The 20,196-nt window shown below is 46.3% G+C and overlaps 2 protein-coding genes across 2 annotated transcripts in view; one reads left to right on the top strand and one right to left on the bottom strand.

Moving 5' to 3' along the window:
• The window catches only part of samd10b (sterile alpha motif domain containing 10b), a 34,757-nt gene extending 31,888 nt beyond the window's left edge, over positions 1–2,869 (bottom strand). The window contains exon 1 of the mRNA XM_062459062.1: positions 2,662–2,869. Within this exon, the coding sequence (XP_062315046.1) occupies positions 2,662–2,674 (13 nt within the window). The 5' untranslated portion in view covers positions 2,675–2,869. The remainder of the gene's footprint in view (positions 1–2,661) is intronic.
• Positions 2,870–9,416: 6,547 nt separating this feature from the next.
• prpf6 (PRP6 pre-mRNA processing factor 6 homolog (S. cerevisiae)) lies at positions 9,417–18,277 on the top strand. The gene is made up of 21 exons (XM_062459063.1): positions 9,417–9,669; positions 9,879–10,041; positions 10,161–10,279; positions 10,359–10,437; positions 10,619–10,795; positions 11,158–11,295; positions 11,384–11,478; positions 11,625–11,781; positions 11,919–12,081; positions 12,742–12,860; positions 12,982–13,200; positions 13,629–13,751; positions 13,929–14,050; positions 14,679–14,817; positions 15,195–15,314; positions 16,164–16,340; positions 16,467–16,600; positions 16,749–16,840; positions 16,960–17,074; positions 17,286–17,412; positions 17,551–18,277. Exons 1-21 carry the CDS (start codon positions 9,455–9,457, stop codon positions 17,701–17,703), a joined length of 2,946 nt encoding a protein of 981 aa, XP_062315047.1. The 5' UTR covers positions 9,417–9,454; the 3' UTR covers positions 17,704–18,277.
• Positions 18,278–20,196: the final 1,919 nt, after the last annotated feature.

The raw sequence follows: 20,196 nt of genomic DNA on the forward strand, positions 1-20,196 counted from the left end.
AGAGACTTCCCCTACCTCCTCCAATCCAGATTTATTTTAAATGTATTCCAATGCCATGACAAGGAAACCCCCCTGTAGTCTCCAGTAGCAGGCTTCAAAAGCCCTTCTGGAACTCCCAAATGGTACTGGGGCCCCCCACTGGTAACGTCACACAGGCAGAAAAAACAACAAAGACACTGTTTGTCTTCGTAAAGCTAACAGTTGTCCCCCTTTGGCCCTTTGGCTCCACTCCCACACCTTACACACACACGCATGCATACAAACGCATGCACATATACACGTATAGGCAAGTCACACACAGACACTCATTTCCACACGTACACACACACACAAAATCTCGATCGCTGGATTAGCAGTGGGAGAGCCCCAGTGGAAAGGGTATTACACAGTTCAATAAGCAGACGATTTTGTGTGATTTGATCTGCCCTGTAGACAGTGCGTGTTCTGAGCACGGGGGCTGTGAGGACTGAGTCAGGTTTTTAGCGGCGGTCTAAAGGGTTAACAGCAGACAGACTGCAAGGCTGAAACACACAAACACACATCTGCAGCTAGCTGGAGCTAAACCACATGGTTTGACCAGTGTGGTCCCTTAACAATGACTCCCTTATGATGTTTACAGATCATGACTGGATAACAACTGTATTTCCAACTACCTTAATTATAGGTTTGAGTCGTAAGGAAGTTAAAGGAATCCAAAACATCCAAACCTCTTCTTCCTCCTGTGTCCATTTCCCTGCTCCCCATCCCTGTGAGCAGCCTGCAGCAGGGAGCCAGCCTCCCCCAGAGCAGGCCGCCTCAGCAGCCTAGACTCCCGCTGAGCGATGGGCTGGGGCAGCTATGGAGGGAGAGGCTTGTTTTGGGATCTATACCCAGCAGTGGCCAAGCCTAGTGTGTGTGCACTTGTCAGATTGAGTGGGAGTGTTGTCTCTGTTTGTGTATGTGAGTGTGCATGTGTGTGTGTGTGTGTGTGTGCGTGTGTGTGTGTGCGTGTGTGTGCGTGTGTGTGTGTGTGTCTTTAGCCAGAACGGATGGATGGAAGCCACCCTGGCGTTCTTTTCACCAGACCGTCACGTTCCATCCCCGGCCTGCTGGGCCTACCCATGCCTGGCTCTGAAGAGTGGACACACACACTCTGTCCTGCCATTCCTGGTGTGAAATAGGGGAAATGGGGGGGGGGGGGGGGGGCTGGAGACCCGGTGGTGCTGCTCCCTCGCTGATAAGGAGCTTCTGTATACACACCATGTGCAGCTTTTCACACAGGGAGAATCCCTCAGAGAGCGTATAGAATGGAGAATGGAGAGTCGTCTGTGCACTTGCATCGTTGAAGCTCTCGGAAGTGACAAGGCCGCCGCATGCAGTTATCCGTAGCTATCTGACCAGACGGTACACAAATCTGATCTGATCTGATCAGTCTATGGAGCCAGCATAGAGCAGTGCCAGTGCTGTTTAAACAGCGCTGTGTCTTTTGTGCAGTAATGCACGGCGTGATGATCCACTGAATCATGACGAGCAGCCCATCCACATAGGTCTCCCTGCTGGCTCACCAGGTAGCCAGCGGACCATATGGGCTGAGGCCCGGACACAGCAGCTCGGGTTCCATTCTTGCTCTGGCTGTTTCTGCGTGTCTTCTCTTCTCTTGCTCTCCTACATACCTCTTACTGTCTCTGCACAATAAAGCCGAAAAAAGGCCAAAATTGTATCTTTATAGAAAACACACACATCAGTGTCGCTCCTGACCTTTGCGTCTTTACATGTAGGTCTATCCAGAGGTTCTGGTTAATAGATGAACATTGCTACCATAAGCCCACTCAGATACACACTTCCTGTACCCACGCTCATTAAAAAAACTGGCAAACACACTGCCACAGTGATGCCATTACTCAAGGCTCTGACTAAATTAATGATGCTTAAGTAAACTGTGGATTAATTATAGATACGGCAATATGTCGCTGTGCTAGCTCTATCCTACCTGCAGCCATGATAATGAAGAACTAACCTGCTTCATTGGACAGGGACAGAGGACAGTGTTGGTACTGAGCTGACTGAGGCTCTGGCATATTGTCCTTGAGGGGAGAAGGGTTTGTGATTCCCTATTGTGCCTCTACTCGTTCATTTAGTTAGTAGGTAATAACACACGCAATTAACCCTCAGACCATGTCAGAGAGAAATATTTTATAATATGTTAGTCCGTTTTGTTCTATATAATATTCTGTTTTGTTTCTTCAGTCTTATTGAGCTTACTGACCAAAACGTTCGGAATGTTTAATATGATATGGTAAAATCCTGAAAAACGATGATGACTTCAATACTTGTTCTGTCCCGTTTGAGGCTAAAAGTGAATCACGCACAGCCATCCACTTCAGCACTTCTCGTCTGGCGCTTCTGCCAGTCATTCATAAGTTATTGCATGGGTTCGATGGTGGTCTTTGGCATCAATACCGCAGCTACCGAATACTTATTAAAACACAATTAAAACCCCAAATTGTCTCACGGATCCCTCACCTTTTCCAACACTGACAGTTGAAAACAGAATAGACAATATTGGAACCAAAAATATACAATCTTTGGTAGGTTATAAAACTGAATCGTAATATTAATGAAGCAGTCCAAAACATATGTTACGCGCAGATAAATCGCAATACCAGAAATAAGCGCTCTTACCGTCCACAGCCATAGTCGGTCTTAGTGTGTATCTCTCCGTGATTGTTTTAGTGAGTGAGTCCCATGCCGCTCCGTAGCTGGAAGAAAGTGTGTTTGTTGAATATAATTTGTCTTGCGAGTGACACCCTGTTCTCCCTGTGAGGTCACATGCAAAATTGAATGTAACAACGGTCTCATCGACATTTATTCGAGAGATGCCGAGCCCTGTCGCGACAAGCCCCACTCGGCTTCTTAACTCCGCCCCTTTTTCATACCTGACCATCGAGAGGTCACTAACGCACACGCTGACACCAGCCTCTGGATATCAACAATAATGCAAGATTAAAAACGTAGCCTTAACCTGGTGTGAATATTGATGTCCTGTGACTCCGCCCCGAGCATCTCTGCGCGCTCTCTGCCCTGCTCTCCCTCCAGCTGCCGTGCGTTCTTTTAGACTATTAAACCCCATGCATCAGTTTAATTCAGGTTTAACCATATATTTGAATGAATAGGGAATCTGTAGAGAATGACAAGTTGAGCTTGTTGAGCTTGTGATGAGGGTGTTGGAGGGTCATGATAAGCCCTACAGTCTTTGGCAACTGCTGCTGCACAGGAGCAAGCTTTGGCAGCAAGCTGCTGCCAAGCCTGTTACACACACTGACACATACACACACAGGTGCTGCCATCCAGTATCCCAGCCTCCATAGGACTACAACGCCAATGGGCATTTGTCAGATGAGTAGCAGTGGGATACACAACACTTCAAAGCCATAGTTGTAGAACTGGGGATGTGTATGTGTCAATGCAATCTCCCCAGTCAGTGTACTAATGGTTTTTGTGGGTTGTCAGATGTTTGATGCCAACCGCTGAGCTTCTGTGCTTGTGTAGAACAAACATGAATTCAAAAGACTTCCAGTAATCAGAGCGGCTGGAGGAGGTTGCTCCCCTGGGTGGAGCCACTCACAAGATGCTGACGAGAGGGAGAACTGTACACACACACATACTGTACACACACACATACTGTACACACACACATACTGTACACACACACATACCTTTAAACAGAGAATGTAGTATAGAATGAAGTAGTGGGCATACTGTCTATTTACCAAGTGGAACTCATCCAGGTACTGTCACAAATCCATGTAGCACTGCTCATTGAAACCCATGAAAGCATGCACACATCAACAACCTAAGTGATTTTAACATGCTTTTAGACAAACTGAAATCCTCATTGCCTGCTTCAAAGTGAGGAGGTGAGTGTAGTGTGTTCACCTCCTCATCGGAGCAGGACGGGGGGGGGGGGGGGGCGAGGGGAGGGGGGTGACATCTCATTACTAGCACGTCTGATGAAACATTGATGTTGTCATGTCATCTCATAAGGCCGGTGCGATGCCTGGAGATCTCTGCTCTGTTGCTGTGACAACGTCTCACACGCAGGGTGGGGGCAGAGTTTACCCACCAGGGGGAGGGCATAGAAGGACCATTGATAGTACGGTGAGGTCTCGTTGCCAAGCTGGCATGGTGAATGGCTGTCTCTGAGTTGGCAGCAAGGGAGGATGGCACTAGATAGAATACAGCTACTCCACACAGGAAAAGAGAAAGGAACTGGGGTAAATGGATGATCAGACCTTTGGTCTCCTCATCTCAATATAATCTACATTGATGGCTTGGGTTGCTTTGCCATGGTCTAAATAAATGTCCTCTTCTATTTACATTCATCAGATACAGGATTTGGGAAAGCCATATTACGAACCACAGGGAAGGTGCTTTTATACCAGCATTTAGTATATGAAGATTAGTTCAGCTTGATGACAGAACTAGAGAATGCACTTCAGAATTCTGAGATGCCCTGGGCTGTTTCAGCGAAGTTTCAGACAATGTTTACCTTAATTCTTCTAACATCACTTGGCTCCTGCGCTGGAAGAGTCGTGTTGCAGTCTCTATTTGTTTAGAAGCGCAGAGAAAGATGACAGAACCCATTTGTGAGATATATTATTCTACCCCTCCCTTATCATCACCCCTCCACCTTCCTTTGTGTGTGTGTTTGTGTATGTGTGTGCTCCCTGTGTCAGCATTCCGGTGTGTGTGTGCATCTCCTTGTTCTTTAGGATGGAAGAGGCCTTTCACATTCGAATCACACCTAGCTCCAGACCTCACTCATGCAAATAGCCCTGTTCAGCAGGAGGGTAGAGAATTCACTGTGCTCCACTTACACACACATACTCTTTCTACCATCTAACATCTCACTCTCTCCTTTTTTATTCATTTTTCATACTCATTTTAGGGGACACAGCTTATTCCTGTGTTCAGCCCATTGGGATAGGCCCTATTTTCTGGCCAGCAAAGGCCTGACCAGCTGGCTTACTTACTAGTAGCTGGCTAACTGGTTGGTTGGCTAGATGAGAGTATATGTGTCTACTTTGTGTGTGTGTGTGTTATGTACATTTCCATTTGACAGCTAGAGAGCTGAATTGGCAGACAAAACCAGTCTTTTGTTCATTTCCTTTTTAAGCGAAGAACAAGTCCGATTTCCTTCTGTGTCAGTCCTCCAGGGATATCTCTGATTGGAGAATGCCAGAGTATGTTCACAGGCTTCTTTAGCAGGATGCCATCTCCTGCTCTCCGTCTCTCCATCTCTCTCTCTCTCTCTCTCTCTCTCTCTCTCTCTCTCTCTCTCTCTCTCTCTCTCTCTCTCTCTCTCTCTCTCTCTCTCTCTCTCTCTCTCTCTCTCTCTCTCCCTGTCCAGTAAGGGCCAGTGTTGTTCCGCACCTGTCAGAACTCATCAGATAAAGGCAGGAAGCGTCTCGTTTCTCTGCCCCTGCCCCTGTCCCAACCCCCACCCCTCCTCCTCTCCGCCCCTGCTGGGGAAAATGAGAACCAGGGCTCCATCACAGCCAGATCCATCACGTCAAAATAACTCAGCCGAGCGGCAGGCTCCTGCAGACAGCTGGGAGAACAAGCTCAGTCAATAATCTCATTTATCTGTCCCGCTCCATCCAAGATTCCAAACAAGAAGACAACAATAACTCTCCGAGCACCCCATAGACGTACGTCACATCTGAAACTTAGCAGATATTATATGCGACAAAAATGAAATGGGTTGCATTAAACCACAGCTGAATAATTCCTGTAGAGTCCATGTGTGTGGATCATCACAGGTTATGTAAGCCTCTTTTCCAGCGCACTGCCTCTGACCTAATGAATCACCTCCATGCATGCTCTGTTCAACTAACTCAAGGTGACCCTCTCAGCTGAAGGAGAGAGTGTGCGGTCAGTTTCTTCATTGCTATTAACAAAATGAATAGTTTCCCATGACACTGACCCTAGTATATCAGCACAGTATATTTGTCATGCAAAGTCCAGTACAGTAGTATATATGTCATGTAAATCTAAAACATACGATCAACAACCCTTGTCTCCTATGTTGTGTTTCAGCATTTTATCAGCCAGTCAGACTCATTGTCATGTGTGTTTACTCAAACCCTTGTTATCGCACCAAGCTCAGCAGTTCAATTAAGTTCTATTTAGCTATTTGTTACCGGAGAGAATTCTGTCTAATATGGAAGTCTTTGATAGCATTCAGCTGTTGTCCTTTTACAAGGACAGGGCTCTTTGTTTCTGAATACACTAATCACTGCTAAATAAATAATTCATCCTTCCAGGTCTTCTTTATTCATACACACACAGCAGTGTGTATTAGTTCCGACCAGTGAGTGCATGTAGAAGCACGTACAAGGCCACTTTGAACTGTCAGATGCTAATTGAGTTTAGCATGTGTGGATAAAAGAGAAAAATGATAATGTCCGCATCCTATTGTATGGCCCTTTCTACCCTTACATTGCTTCTTGAATATAATTAACTAAAATAAATTCATTTTGCGGTTCCACCCCCAAGAATTCACACGATTGCTTTCCACTGTGTGCGGGTGTGAGTTTATGAGTGGGACTGCATGTGTGTGTAGGAACATGTCAGTGGAGGTATGTTCTCCTTCAGGCCCTCTCTAGCCTACACCACATGAAGGGCTCTCTCAATCAATGTGCTTCTGGTTAAGTCAGAGATTGGCTCCATTTCACTATTCTCACCATTAGACATTCTCATCAACACACACAGTCACATTATGGAGGTATACTGTGACAAGGCATATTGATGGCAAATAAGAGAAAAGATTGCAAGGTTCAGTGATTAATTTTATGCTATATGCTCAGAAAATAGGTCACAGCCAGTCATGCACCCATGCAAACTGGAGCACACATAAACAGACATGAATGTTATGGATACAGTCAAAGACACACACAGCAACCTTCAGCAAAATAAGAAATGTGATATGCAATTTAGCTCAGCTTGCACACAAACACTAAGCATGCACAACATACATAATATATAGTAAATTCTTTCACACACTATCATACATTGTACTGGAAGAGGAAATTGTGCACATTGCAAACATAGTCCCACCAAAATTAGGGATTATTGTCTCAGGGGGAAAATATGCTAAGCTATTGCATGATTGTTTTCCATTCTACAGACAAATCAACAAAATGTCTTATTATTACCCTGGGAATTGCTGGCATTAGAATCACACAGATACGTAATTTACTGTCAATCTCTCTTATCTTGGAAGAAACGTTACGTATTGTACTGTCCTCTGTTACCACCAGTGCTAAATATAGCACATCAATTAAACAACCACTCATTATCTGTGGCAAAACATGAGAAATACATACCAAACAATCAGAAATCAGCAGTCAGCTGCCTTTTTTCAAACCTCTGTGTTTTGACACAAAGGTTCCGAGGTTGAAGATTTACATAATGCATGAGACTGCATAGAACTTTTTTCTGCTTCTCATTTCTCACCCTGATTCTGTGTTCAGGGTTGTGTTCAGAGGAAGCATTGCCAACTGTTCCAGAGCAGCACATCAAAGGGAATGATTAGGGCAGGATCCGAGGCTAGACTCCTGTGTGTCTCACAGTCAGCACCCCCAGGTCTTCAGACATTATCCATTCTCTCTGCTGCCACACAAACAGGGCATCTTCGTGCCAGAGTGATTTTGTGTGCGTGTGTGCCTGCCTGCCTGCTAGCATGTATGTCTGTGTGTGTTCATTTAGCTACCTCCTACTCCCTAGACATACAGAAAGTCTGTTTCTTTCTCATGGCACCTTCCCATCTCCCCTGAAGACATTTACAGTCAAAGAGAAGCACAAAGGGAAATTACAATGAGACTCACAGTGAAAGATATCAGAGATTTGTATGTTGCATATGTGTGTGTGTGTCATCTTCGCGTCACATATTTTGGTACCCTGACAGAAAACAAGATGTTCCAAGTCACAGGAATACTTTATGAAACCTTGCAGTTAATTCTCTATGCTACAGTGGATTTGTTATGCCATGTTATTAGTGGCTGGCTGTCAATGTAAACCAGAGGTAAACGTATGGGCTGAATACAGACCTCGGTTTAACTGAAAGATTTCTTGAACATTATCCAAGCATCACTAATTGTTCAAATACTGAGACTGATCTGAATCTATCATCTATAGACTAGAACACAGTCAGTGCGGAGGCCTACCTGGTCAGAGTATTTGAGATGATATGAAGTTCATACCTCCCACTGTGAGAACGCTCTCCTCACCCTTTCATTTACTCTGTGGAGAGGGTGACGCTAATGATGAGTGAAGGGACACCATCTCAGTTTCTTAAATGTACTCAGTGTGAGGACACAGGTCACAGTCTGGTCTCTGATTCATGTTTAAATGTTTAACCCTAACATTGATTATCAACACTATAGAATCACATTTAAAACAGCTCCTTGGCAGAGTGTTGCTTCATGCAGCTTCCTCTATAACGGTCCCTGGCAGTTGGATCCATACATCCTCTAATGCCTCTGACATCCCATTTTCATCACAGCATCTTCTCCAAGAAGTGAAATAAGGTTTACCCCGGAGGGAAAGTAAATGAAGACAAATGGCCATGGGCTAGGCTGTAGATGGGTGAAGTTGAATGTAATTTAATCTAATTGATGTATTGGCACATGTACTTCATCTCAAGGGAGACAACCTAGAAACATCCTTTATGAGAAACTAATAGAACCACATTTCCTGTAGAAATTGTGCTCTTACTTCAGCAACCGTAAAGTTAAGCGAAGAATTTTCAAATGTTTGCCTGTCTTTGATGTTTTGATGTAAAATGTGCAGTTCCGTCACTGATTTTAAATAGCCCCTCAAAAGAAAATAGAAACCGTCCACTTTAATTACATGAACAATATCCAAAAGAGAGCGTTTGCATTAACTGACAATCAAATAAAGGCAGGGAGTTAATGATCTCTTTCAGGTAATATAATGTGAATCAGAGAATGATGTAAAAATTCAATAAATCTAATCTAGAAATAAAAGAATCCTAGATTACACATTAGTTTAATAGACAGCAAAAATCTATTTTACATACTACAACACATCCATACATAACCTCCTAGTCAGTCTATTTTTAATCAACAAGGTATTTTTCAATATCTGAGGCTTTTTAACTAAGAGGTTCCAGTCATTTTTGGAAGTGATCTGGATCTCCCTATTGGTCACCCTAAATTGAATCCACAAAATGTTAAATCGTGAATCTCAAAACATAGCCTCAGACTTGTACTACTCACTGGAACATTTTACATTGCACTGTTTATGATTCAATATCCATACTGATGACACACGGAGGCTGCTTGCTTCCACTTAATTAGTTACTCTTACGACATCTTGAGGCGCTGTTCGCAGAGACAGCTCTCCAAGTAGACTTATCAAGACAGGAAGTGCATCTGTTGTTTTTCCGGAAATGAACCGTGCGGTCGGTGGAGCAACGATGGCTAATTCCTCGGGAAAACAATCAAACAAAAATGCAGGAAGAGGTTCTACAGGGGGTACCGGAGGAGTCAATGGTCCTAATGGTCCTCCGGTCATGCCTCTCGCCTCCCCTCTTATGGGCAAGAAAAAAAAGCCGTTTTTGGGCATGCCCGCGCCACTAGGCTACGTACCTGGACTCGGTAGAGGGTAAGCTAGCATGCTGTGTTAGCGTCAACTAGCCAGCGAGCTACACTGACTCTTTGGTTGAATGAATGAAAGTAGCCCACATGCAGTTTTTTGCAACACATTACTATTTAGTACACAAATAAATGCATCACGGCCTGAATCAGCTAAGTATTCTAGTCTTGCTTAATAACGTTTTGTCATACTAACTTCTATGTGATTCCTAACTCTAGTGCGACTGGTTTCACTACACGGTCTGATATCGGTCCTGCTCGCGATGCTAACGACCCAGTGGACGACCGTCATGCACCCCCCGGAAAAAGGACGGTCGGGGATCAGATGAAAAAGAATCAGGAAGATGAGGAAGAGGATCTGAACGACACCAACTATGACGAGGTAAGATAGACACAGCCAAAGTCAATTTTTAGCGGGTGTTGTTGCTGTTGAGCCTGTGCTGTAGATTTAAATGAAATGTGTTTATTTAATGATCTCCCTGTTCCTTCTGACCCCCCCAGTTCAATGGCTATGCAGGAAGCCTGTTCTCCAGTGGTCCATATGAGAAAGATGATGAGGAGGCAGATGCCATATATGCAGCTTTGGACAAGAGGATGGATGAGAGACGGAAGGAGAGGAGGTAGCTATCTGTTTCACACCCTAACAGTCATTCTGTGTGTGTTTGGGCCACTTCCATTGGTTATTCTTTGTGTTACTAGGGAGCTGAGGGAAAAGGACGAGATTGAGAAGTACCGTATGGAGCGTCCTAAGATCCAGCAGCAGTTCTCTGATCTCAAGGTATGGAGGGACATGATGCATCAACATTCTATCCTTTACTCTTTCCTCCTCTTCTCCAACATCTTCAATGTATTGCCATAAGTTCTATTTATCAAACAAGGAATGGCATACCATCAACTCAATATTACAAATAGTTTTCCCTGATTTTATGATCTCCATATCGTGGCCATTCATTCCACAGAGGAAGCTGGCAGAGGTGTCTGAGGAGGAGTGGCTGAGTATCCCAGAAGTGGGGGATGCCAGAAACAAGCGCCAGAGGAACCCACGCCACGAGAAACTAACCCCGGTCCCAGACAGCTTCTTCTCCAAGCACCTCCAGACGGGAGAGAAGAACACCTCAGTGGACCCGCTGCAGGGGGTTCGTAGGAACATGTCCACTGAACACAGCGTCCCACACTTTGGTCCTTTCTTTTGTGCTTTGTGTTTCCATCATCCAGGGTGATTCAAAGAGTTGTGGTTTACAGGGTTAAGCTAACTTTTGACCTGATCAGAAACACAATTATATATTAACCAGTCAGCTTTGACAGGAGCATCATTTGAGGTGCAGTTCCATACTGATAAAAAGGGAGAATAGCAAATCATCCAGACTGTGCTTCTGTGTTGCAATGTCAGTATATGCCAGCAGGAGTCAGTCTTACTTAACATGTCTCATACCCTTACTTTGTAAACACCTCGCCGTAACTCATCCCAACCTAATGTGTTTGTGTGCTCCATCCTCAGTTGAACCTCCCAGGGGGTCTCAACACGCCCTTCCCAGGAGGCATGACACCAGGCCTGATGACCCCCGGGACAGGAGAGCTGGACATGAGAAAGATTGGCCAAGCCAGGAACACTCTCATGGACATGAGGCTCAGCCAGGTAGCGCAGCAACCCCCCACTGTGACATCACATCCTGTCAGAACCTCTTCCCAGTAGTTTCAGGGTTTCTCTGATGTCTCTGTCTCAGGTCTCTGACTCAGTGAGTGGGCAGACAGTGGTGGACCCAAAGGGCTACCTCACAGACCTCAACTCCATGATCCCCACACACGGAGGGGACATCAGGTGAGACCCTCAGGGCTGGTATGAACTCCTGCACTGACGCAGCCTGATGGAAGCGTTCACATGCCCCCTACTCAATCTTGCCTTTAGAGATAGACATGGACATTGCATTATATATATACATGACCTACTGTCTGTGCTCTCCATAGTGACATTAAGAAGGCTCGTCTCCTGCTGAAGTCAGTGAGGGAGACCAACCCCCACCACCCCCCTGCATGGATCGCCTCAGCCAGGCTGGAGGAGGTGACAGGCAAGCTGCAGGTGGCCAGGAACCTCATCATGAAGGGCACAGAGATGTGTCCCAAGGTACCACTGCTGATATACCCTTAGCCCATAGAAGGCAGTATGCAGTGACTGTGTGTGTGTGTGTGTGGACGTGGGTGTGTGTTTAGTAATAGGCCGCAGGTTCGGTAATGGTGTTTTTGCGTCCGCTCTCTGTGCAGAGCGAGGACGTGTGGCTGGAGGCCGCCAGGTTACAGCCAGGCGACACGGCGAAGGCCGTGGTGGCCCAGGCCGTGCGCCACCTGCCCGGCTCCGTCCGCATCTACATCCGAGCTGCGGAGCTGGAGACGGACGTCAGGGCCAAGAAACGTGTCCTGAGGAAAGGTAAGACTGTGTGTGACTCACGGGAGAGAGAGAAGAGAAAGAGGAAACGAAAACTCCAGATGTTGAAAACAACTCCAGCATGGACATGTTCAGTTTATATATTTATTTTGGCGAAGGGTGCTGGAGAGCAAGCAAAAGGGCGGGAAACGCACAGCAGAATAGTAAACACTTTGTTGACTCTAGATGTTCTCACAGTGTCTACACTTTGGCAGTGGCTCTCTGTGTCTCCCCTATACTAGTTGTCATGCCATCTGATTCTCCTCTTGTTTGTTGGGATATGTCAGGGCCCTGCCAGAACCCCCCCCCCCCCCCCCCCCCCCTGCCTAGCCTCTTCCCAGAAGCATACCTCCCTGACAGAGATGGATGTGCGGCTTCCTTTATACCATATCAGTCCCTACATGTCTGATATGATCTACCCTCCACACTCAAATGCTACATAACACAACTCGGAGCTTTCCCAGCCTGGCTTACAATGTCACATTGTCATAAACAGTCAGCAGCATTATTGCAGACTATCGAAGCTCTCGAACTCCGTTCCCATCTCTGTCCATTGTTGAAGTGTCCTTTGCAGTGAATGGGTGGCTGTACAGTACAAATGTTAAGCGTGTGTACCAAGTGACTTAACCAAGTGTTTGTGTGTACTTGCTTGTCCCCACCAAGCCCTGGAGAACGTGTCCAAGTCTGTGCGTCTGTGGAAGACGGCTGTCGAGCTGGAGGAGCCGGAGGATGCCAGGATCATGCTCAGCAGAGCTGTGGAGTGCTGCCCCACCAGTGTAGAGGTACACACACGCTCAGCCTCCAGCCTGCACATACACGGACCGTACACGCAAACACACTCCCAGACCTGTGATATGACGGCGCGTGCCCTGAGGGTCTTCCCTGGTGTCCCCCTCTCCCCAGCTGTGGCTGGCCCTGGCCCGCTTGGAGACCTACGAGAACGCCCGGCGCGTTCTGAACAAGGCTCGCGAGAACATCCCCACTGACCGTCACATCTGGATCACGGCGGCCAAGCTGGAGGAGGCCAACGGCAACACTCAGATGGTGGAGAAAATCATAGACAGAGCCATCACCTCTCTGGGGGCCAACGGTGTGGAGATCAACAGGGAACAGTGGATACAGGTGGGGGGTCGGAGAGACCTGGCAAAAGACTCACCCTCTGTTCTCTCTTTCGTCCTTTTGTTGGCGTCACGTGACCTTTACCCCGATCCATTGTTGTGTGGTCCAGTATTCCATGGTTTATTGAGGGAGGGAAAGTGGATCTGTTTACAGCTTGATGTGCTTACACGCACTTTTGAACCTTTTTCCATCTGACACAGTCAGCTGTTTGGTTACTTATTATTAAGCTTGGTTTTGTTCAAATCTACTGCCGTGCTTTAATTGTAAATCCTTTCCTTCTCCTGAAATAGCGTCCAGGCAGCGTGTCACGGACAGTCCCCTTCCCGCCTCTTTCTACGTCATTGCTGTTTCCTTTCTTTCACTTGTAGTGTGTTAGATCAGTATCCTAAGCATGCAAATTCTTCCTTCTCTTTGTCAATCTTTCCGTCCAGGATGCAGAGGAGTGTGACAAGGCGGGCAGCGTGGCCACGTGTCAGGCAGTGATCCGGGCGGTCATCGGGATTGGGATTGAGGAAGAGGACTGCAAACATACCTGGATGGAGGATGCAGAGAGTGTAAGATCTGTTAGCCAGCCCCTGGCTCTGATGACAGGGAGGACAGTTATCCTAAATTCGTTCGTTGTATTCAGTTCATTAAATATCAGGGTCCTGAGGCTTTTCAAATAATTATCCATCATGGCTTTTCAAACATAATGCCCTATGGCCTTGCAGTAATAAGTGTGTGTGTTGCAGTGTGTGTCCCACGGGGCGCTGGAGTGTGCCCGTGCCATCTATGCCCACGCCCTGCAAATGTTCCCCAGCAAGAAGAGTGTGTGGCTCCGAGCAGCTTACTTTGAGAAGAACCACGGTACTAGGTAAGCCTGCCTGCCTCTCAGCCTGCCTGCCTCTCAGCCTGCCTGCCTCTCAGCCTGCCTGCCTCTCAGCCTGCCTGCTTCTGAGCCTGCCTGCCTCTCAGCCTGCCTGCTTCTGAGCCTGCCTGCCTCTCAGCCTGCCTGCCTCTGGCCTGCCTGCCTCTGGCCTGCCTGCCTCTGGCCTGCCTGCCTCTGAGCCGCAGCACCTCTGACAGGCCAGCTCAGGACAGGGGATGTCACCAGCTGCCTGTTGACTGTTTAATGTACCGTGGCCTAGACCAGTGGTTCTCAATCCTGGTCCTCGGGACCCCCTGCCCTCATTCATTTGAATCATGTGTGTTGGAGCAGGGAAACATCTAAAACATGCAGGGCAGGGGGTCACGAGGACCAGGATTGAGAACCACAGGCCTAGACAACTGGGCATGTGCGTGCCGGGTTACTCTACGCCTTGCATAAGTACAGCTTTATTGGCAGATTGTCACAAGTGATTGTCTGCCCCTCTTTAATGATCCAGCTCAGTTTATGGGCTAAGGGCTGCTCTTATCCACCCTCTTCAGTGGCTTTCTCTTGGATTCTGACCACTCTCTCTATATTCCACCTGTCCTTCCTCTGCCCCCCTCCCCACTCCCAGGGAATCTCTGGAGGCCCTGCTGCAGAGGGCTGTGGCTCACTGTCCCAAGGCCGAGGTCCTCTGGCTGATGGGGGCGAAGTCTAAGTGGCTGGCCGAGGATGTGCCCGCTGCTAGGAGCATCCTTGCTCTGGCCTTCCAGGTAAAGAAGATAAATTCAATTCAATTTAGCTTTATTAGCATGACAGTCATTACAACAGTATTGCCAAAGCAAGAGGCACAACAACAGACAACCATACATCAACAAAAACATTCAGAAAAAACATAAGGAACGACAGTCAGTATTGTCCGGAACATGTGGCAACAACAAAGTGTCAAGAACAGAAAACAACAAATCAAAAACAACAACAAAAAACAAATAGCTACAGTGAGATGGACAACACAGATCTCGCTCTTCTAAAAATGTATTGTCTGTAAATTGTTTAAAAATCACCATAAATAAAGTGTCTTCTGATGGCCTACGTGTGGTTTGGGGGTGTACCGCTGATGTGCCAAACTGCTGTTCTTCCTCCTCTCCAGGCCAACCCTAACAGTGAGGAGATCTGGCTGGCTGCCGTGAAGCTGGAGTCTGAGAATAATGAGTATGAGCGAGCCAGACGCCTGCTGGCCAAGGCCCGCAGCAGCGCCCCCACCGCCAGGGTAAGTGTCTTGTTTGTCACTTGGCTGAACTTTTCAGAGTTCCTCATTCCACAGCCTCAAAGTTCTCACAAGACCTTCCTCCTAAATATTTTTAGGAGAGATCAAGTGTCACTTTCATTAATTCGATTGTTGGCCCGAGCTCAGTATTTAGAGAGTAGGTTGTCGGCACCCAAAGCGGGTATTTCACAACTCATTTGGGTTGTCAGAAGAGGAACAGAAACAAGCAGACATATTAAGCCTTCCTGTTCCTTCTCTTTGTTTCTCTCTCTCTCTCTCTCTCTCTCTCTCGGCCCTTGCTCAATCTTCAAGGGAAATTTAGGATTTAGCTGGTTATCCATTTTAAACTTGTCTATATTCTGCTGTTTTTATATAGACTGCAACACACACACACACGATTTTCCGATCTTGAGGTGAAAGCTGAATTGAGGATGCAGGCTGGAGAGCATGTGTGGGTCAGGCAGGGCAGCAGGTGTTGATGTGGTGTCAGCTCCCCCGCCTCTGGAGGAGGCAGTGTTTCACACAGTTAATGGTGCGTCACACTCAGGTGTCCAAGCTCACATGCCCAGGCCTGCTTAGGAAACTGCCGGAGCAGTCCAAACAATTCCAAATTCACAAGCTGTTAGTCAGTGTCTGCGTCTGCCTGTCGTCCTACTGGGGCCAGGGCTGCGTTCTCTGACTCGCCTGTCACGTGGCAGGGCAGCGGGTTTGGCTCTACGTCTGGATGTTCTTGACTCACTCCTTATGCCACCCAGACACAAGCCACGCCTTTTTGTATTTGTTTTGAGGTTATAAGATGTACAGGAATTTGTAAATGCAATATGCACAAAATAAGTGGTGTGTTTGCTGCAGGTGTTTATGAAGTCTGTGAAGCTGGAGTGGGTGCTGGGGAACATTGAGGCAGCCCATGAACTGTGCACAGAGGCCCTGAAGCACTACGAGGACTTCCCCAAGCTGTGGATGATGAGGGGCCAGATAGAGGAGCAGGGTGAACACATGGACAAGGCCAGAGAGGCCTACAACCAGGGGGTAAGGGGGGCGGGGGGGTAGGGTCAATACGGGGGGTTGCAGTGCCCACTCAATGGATTAGTTTTATCTAATCACATCAACTGACTCACTAATGGATGTGTGTGTCTGTCGCACGTGGATATGTAGTTGAAGAAGTGCCCCCATTCCATGCCTTTGTGGCTACTGCTGTCTCGGCTGGAGGAGAGGATTGGTCAGCTGACCAGAGCCAGAGCCATCCTGGAGAAGGCCCGTCTCAAGAACCCCCAGAGTCCTGAGCTATGGTGAACACACACACACACACACACTGGGAGGAGACTGGATCAAGGACATGCATTTAATAGATTTAAACAACATATAATCATGATGAGTTATACAGGGATCTCTTTACTGAAGCACAATATATAAGTACATTTGTATTTTTGTTGTCAGGTTGGAGTCTGTCAGGTTGGAGTATAGGGCAGGACTGAAGAACATTGCCAACACACTGATGGCCAAGGCTCTGCAGGAGTGCCCCAACTCAGGTCAGGTTCAATATACATTTTATTCATTTAGCAGACATTATTATCCAAATTGATGTACAAATGACCATCCTCTCTGCGATGGCTGCTCCTGGAAATATTGCCTGTGTTTCTCTGTGTAGGTATTCTGTGGGCTGAGGCTGTGTTTCTGGAGGCCAGACCACAGAGAAAGACAAAGAGTGTGGACGCTCTGAAGAAGTGTGAACACGACCCCCACGTCCTGCTGGCTGTCGCCAAGTAAGCCTCCGTCACTTCCCCTGTCGCCTACATCTTCACTCCCCTGTCCTCCCATCCCACATCTCAGCTGCAGATGTCCCCCTCTCTAGGCACCTTTCACTGCTTGGAACTCCCTCCCTCTGTTCCGAGGGTCTCTGTGCTCTCTCTGTTCTGTTCTCTGTCCTCCAAATGAAGGTCTGTTCTGGAACGCGTGTGTGTGTTTGTATTCCAGGTTATTCTGGAGTGAGCGTAAGATCACCAAGGCCAGAGAGTGGTTCCTCAGGACTGTGAAGATCGAGCCAGACCTGGGAGACGCCTGGGCTCTCTTCTACAAGTTTGAGCAGCAGCATGGGGCAGAGGTAAGGACTTGTGTGTGTGTGTGTGTGTGTGTGTGTGTGTGTGAGAGAGAGATATTGTGAGCGATATTGTGAGCATGTCTCAGTGATATTGTGATGTGTGTGTTAAGTGTTAATGAGTTTCTGACCTTCACCCCCCAGGAGCAGCAGCAGGAGGTGCGTAAGCGCTGTGAGAATGCAGAGCCTCGCCACGGGGAACTGTGGTGTGCCGAGTCCAAACATGTCCTCCACTGGCAGAAGAAGATAGGAGAGATCCTCACACAAGTCGCATCCAAGATCAAAAATACCTTCTGAACCAGAACTTTGACCACAGTTGAGCTAGCTGTGAAGATGATACTGATACCAGCACAGCAACAGTGAAACACACACACACAGACTCCAGGAAACAGTCTTTGCAGTATGTTACACTGTAAACTGACACCACCTTTTAAGATTTTTTTTGTGTGTTTGGCATAATCTATTCCAACTGATCTTATAGTTATTACTGGGGCAAACAATGCTCTGCTCATACATTGTGCTTTGAAAAACCTTGTAAACCTTTGTAACCTTATTTCATGTAATTCAAGAATTCCTTGACCTTAAAATGCTTTTTAACTCTGGCCAGCTGAGTTTTTGAATGCGTGTCTTCAAGTCATCATTCTTCATAGGGTATAATGACACCCTTGGCTCTGATAAGAAATTAGTTGTTTGAGTAAAATCAGTCAAATGTATTTCCTTGGTCATTGTATTATTTTTATTTTTACAACTTGTGTAGAAAGATGGATTGATTGTAGTTTTGTCAAGATGCAGTGCTGCTGTCATGCATTAGCCTTCTTAAGGTTAAAACTGTTATTTTGGATGACTCAATAAACAACTGAGAGGACACTGACCAATTATCTGTATTTATTTCCAGGTTCAAAGTGTGGTGAGGCCGTGAGGGGATTAAGGCTCTGGCTGTGTAGCTGCAATCAAAGATTGCTTTGACATCTTGTGCCTTGAGGGCCTTTAGTACGCTAGGCATGCTTGAATGCAATTTCCAAGCTGGTCCTGGCGGCTGATAAGCACGTGTATTTTTTTTTATAGAGTATTGTGTCTCAGTAAACAAACTTTGTCAAATGGTTGATAAATTACAAATGCACACGACGATTTTTGCAACATCTACATGTAGACTATCATTGGTCATAACATTTCTTCCCTTCCCATGTGCCGAAACCGAAAGAAACTCAAAAAGTGATTGATCGTGGAAGTTTTGTCGACTTGAATGTACAAGAGTTAAGTGAAATCCTAAACCGACCAGCAGCAACCCATGACGGAAAAGGAAACTGGAGCTGGCAATGGGATTTTTGCGATGTTGGAAACTACAGAGTTAAATGGCATATTGGCAGTCCGTTTACCAACCAGTTCACTTTTTCAACGAGTTCTCATTTAGCACCAAAATACAACACTAACCCGTTTGGATACAATGAATCCAGCCCGACCATGATTAACTCCTGCGGATGTTACTTGTTGCCACGGGAAAGGATTTGCTCATCTGTGGATCCTCATAAGAAAATGATAAATGGTAGGTGATTCGTCGCTGTTACAATATCTTCTTAGTTTTGCTCATCACATTTACTTCTCCACCTGCAATTCAATCCTAAACTAAATGCCTTTACGCACATCGCAAACTACCGTAAGTCCAATGGAACTTCTCCGAATAACCTATACGTGCCATAGTCATTTTCTAGTGTATTGTAAAAAGTGTATGTTTCAATATGCATAAAATGAATATATAATGAATAAAATGTTAGATATGTCTTCTAATAGTGACATGCTTCCATTAGTGTGTGAACGGGCCTGTGCTCCGTAGCTTCGTGGTGGTTCTACTGTTGGGCGTCTCTTACAGCAAGCGCAGGTGTAACTATGCGGAGATACTAAACTCATACAGAGAGATAATCTCCGTAGAACTTCAGAATTTGGTATGTACTCATCGTTGCAAGCACTTTGTGCTACACTTTTATTTTGACATTACATTGCTTGACCTAGTGGCAGAATCGCTAAACTCCAATAGTTATGCATCACTCAACACAATCTGCATTTTTATTTATTTATCTTATTGTCCAAGGGTATGGCTACGAGTTGTAGGCTAAGTAATGGGGGAATGTTTTATCAAGGCCTTGGTCATATAGTGCCCTACACTGTTTGCTTTATCACAGTGTCAGTATAATGGCAGCGAAATTACTAATGCGACTGTATGATTGTGATAGTTGATAAATGTGCTCTGTTGCAGAATATGACAGACTCATTTGACTCATCTTTAGAGAGGAACCGTTGTCCTTCAGGAAAGGTATGTTATACCTGCCACAAGATGAGACCCTGTTAGTTTCAGCACCATGGACAGGGGACCCACCCCCTGGAAACCAAATAAATGTATCTTGTATAATCTGGTCTACACGAACTTCACATGTTATATATTTGTCAGATGCAGCATGTCCTGCACTCCATATATGGCATGACACAACAGTTCTTATGCCAGGACAGGCCTGGCAGGCCACACGGGGACATTGATAAGCCAGTGGAGAAGATGGAAAAGCTGATCAGACAGAACTGCAGGGACATTGACCTGGTGAGGCCCAACAAAACAGATCCCCATCGCTGCATTTCGAGAATTACAACATGTTTGCTGGCTGTGATGGCTCTTAAGTCTAATACCAATTTATAATTTCAGGTGAGAGGACAAAATAGATTGTCCTGTTCCACTGGAAAGAAAACAAAAGGAAATAAAAGAAGAAAAAAACGGCTCATAAGGGCACTGAAAAATTGTTGGCA

This window comes from Osmerus eperlanus, chromosome 4 (genome assembly GCF_963692335.1).
Source record: "Osmerus eperlanus chromosome 4, fOsmEpe2.1, whole genome shotgun sequence".
Classification (NCBI taxonomy): Eukaryota; Metazoa; Chordata; class Actinopteri; order Osmeriformes; family Osmeridae; genus Osmerus; species Osmerus eperlanus.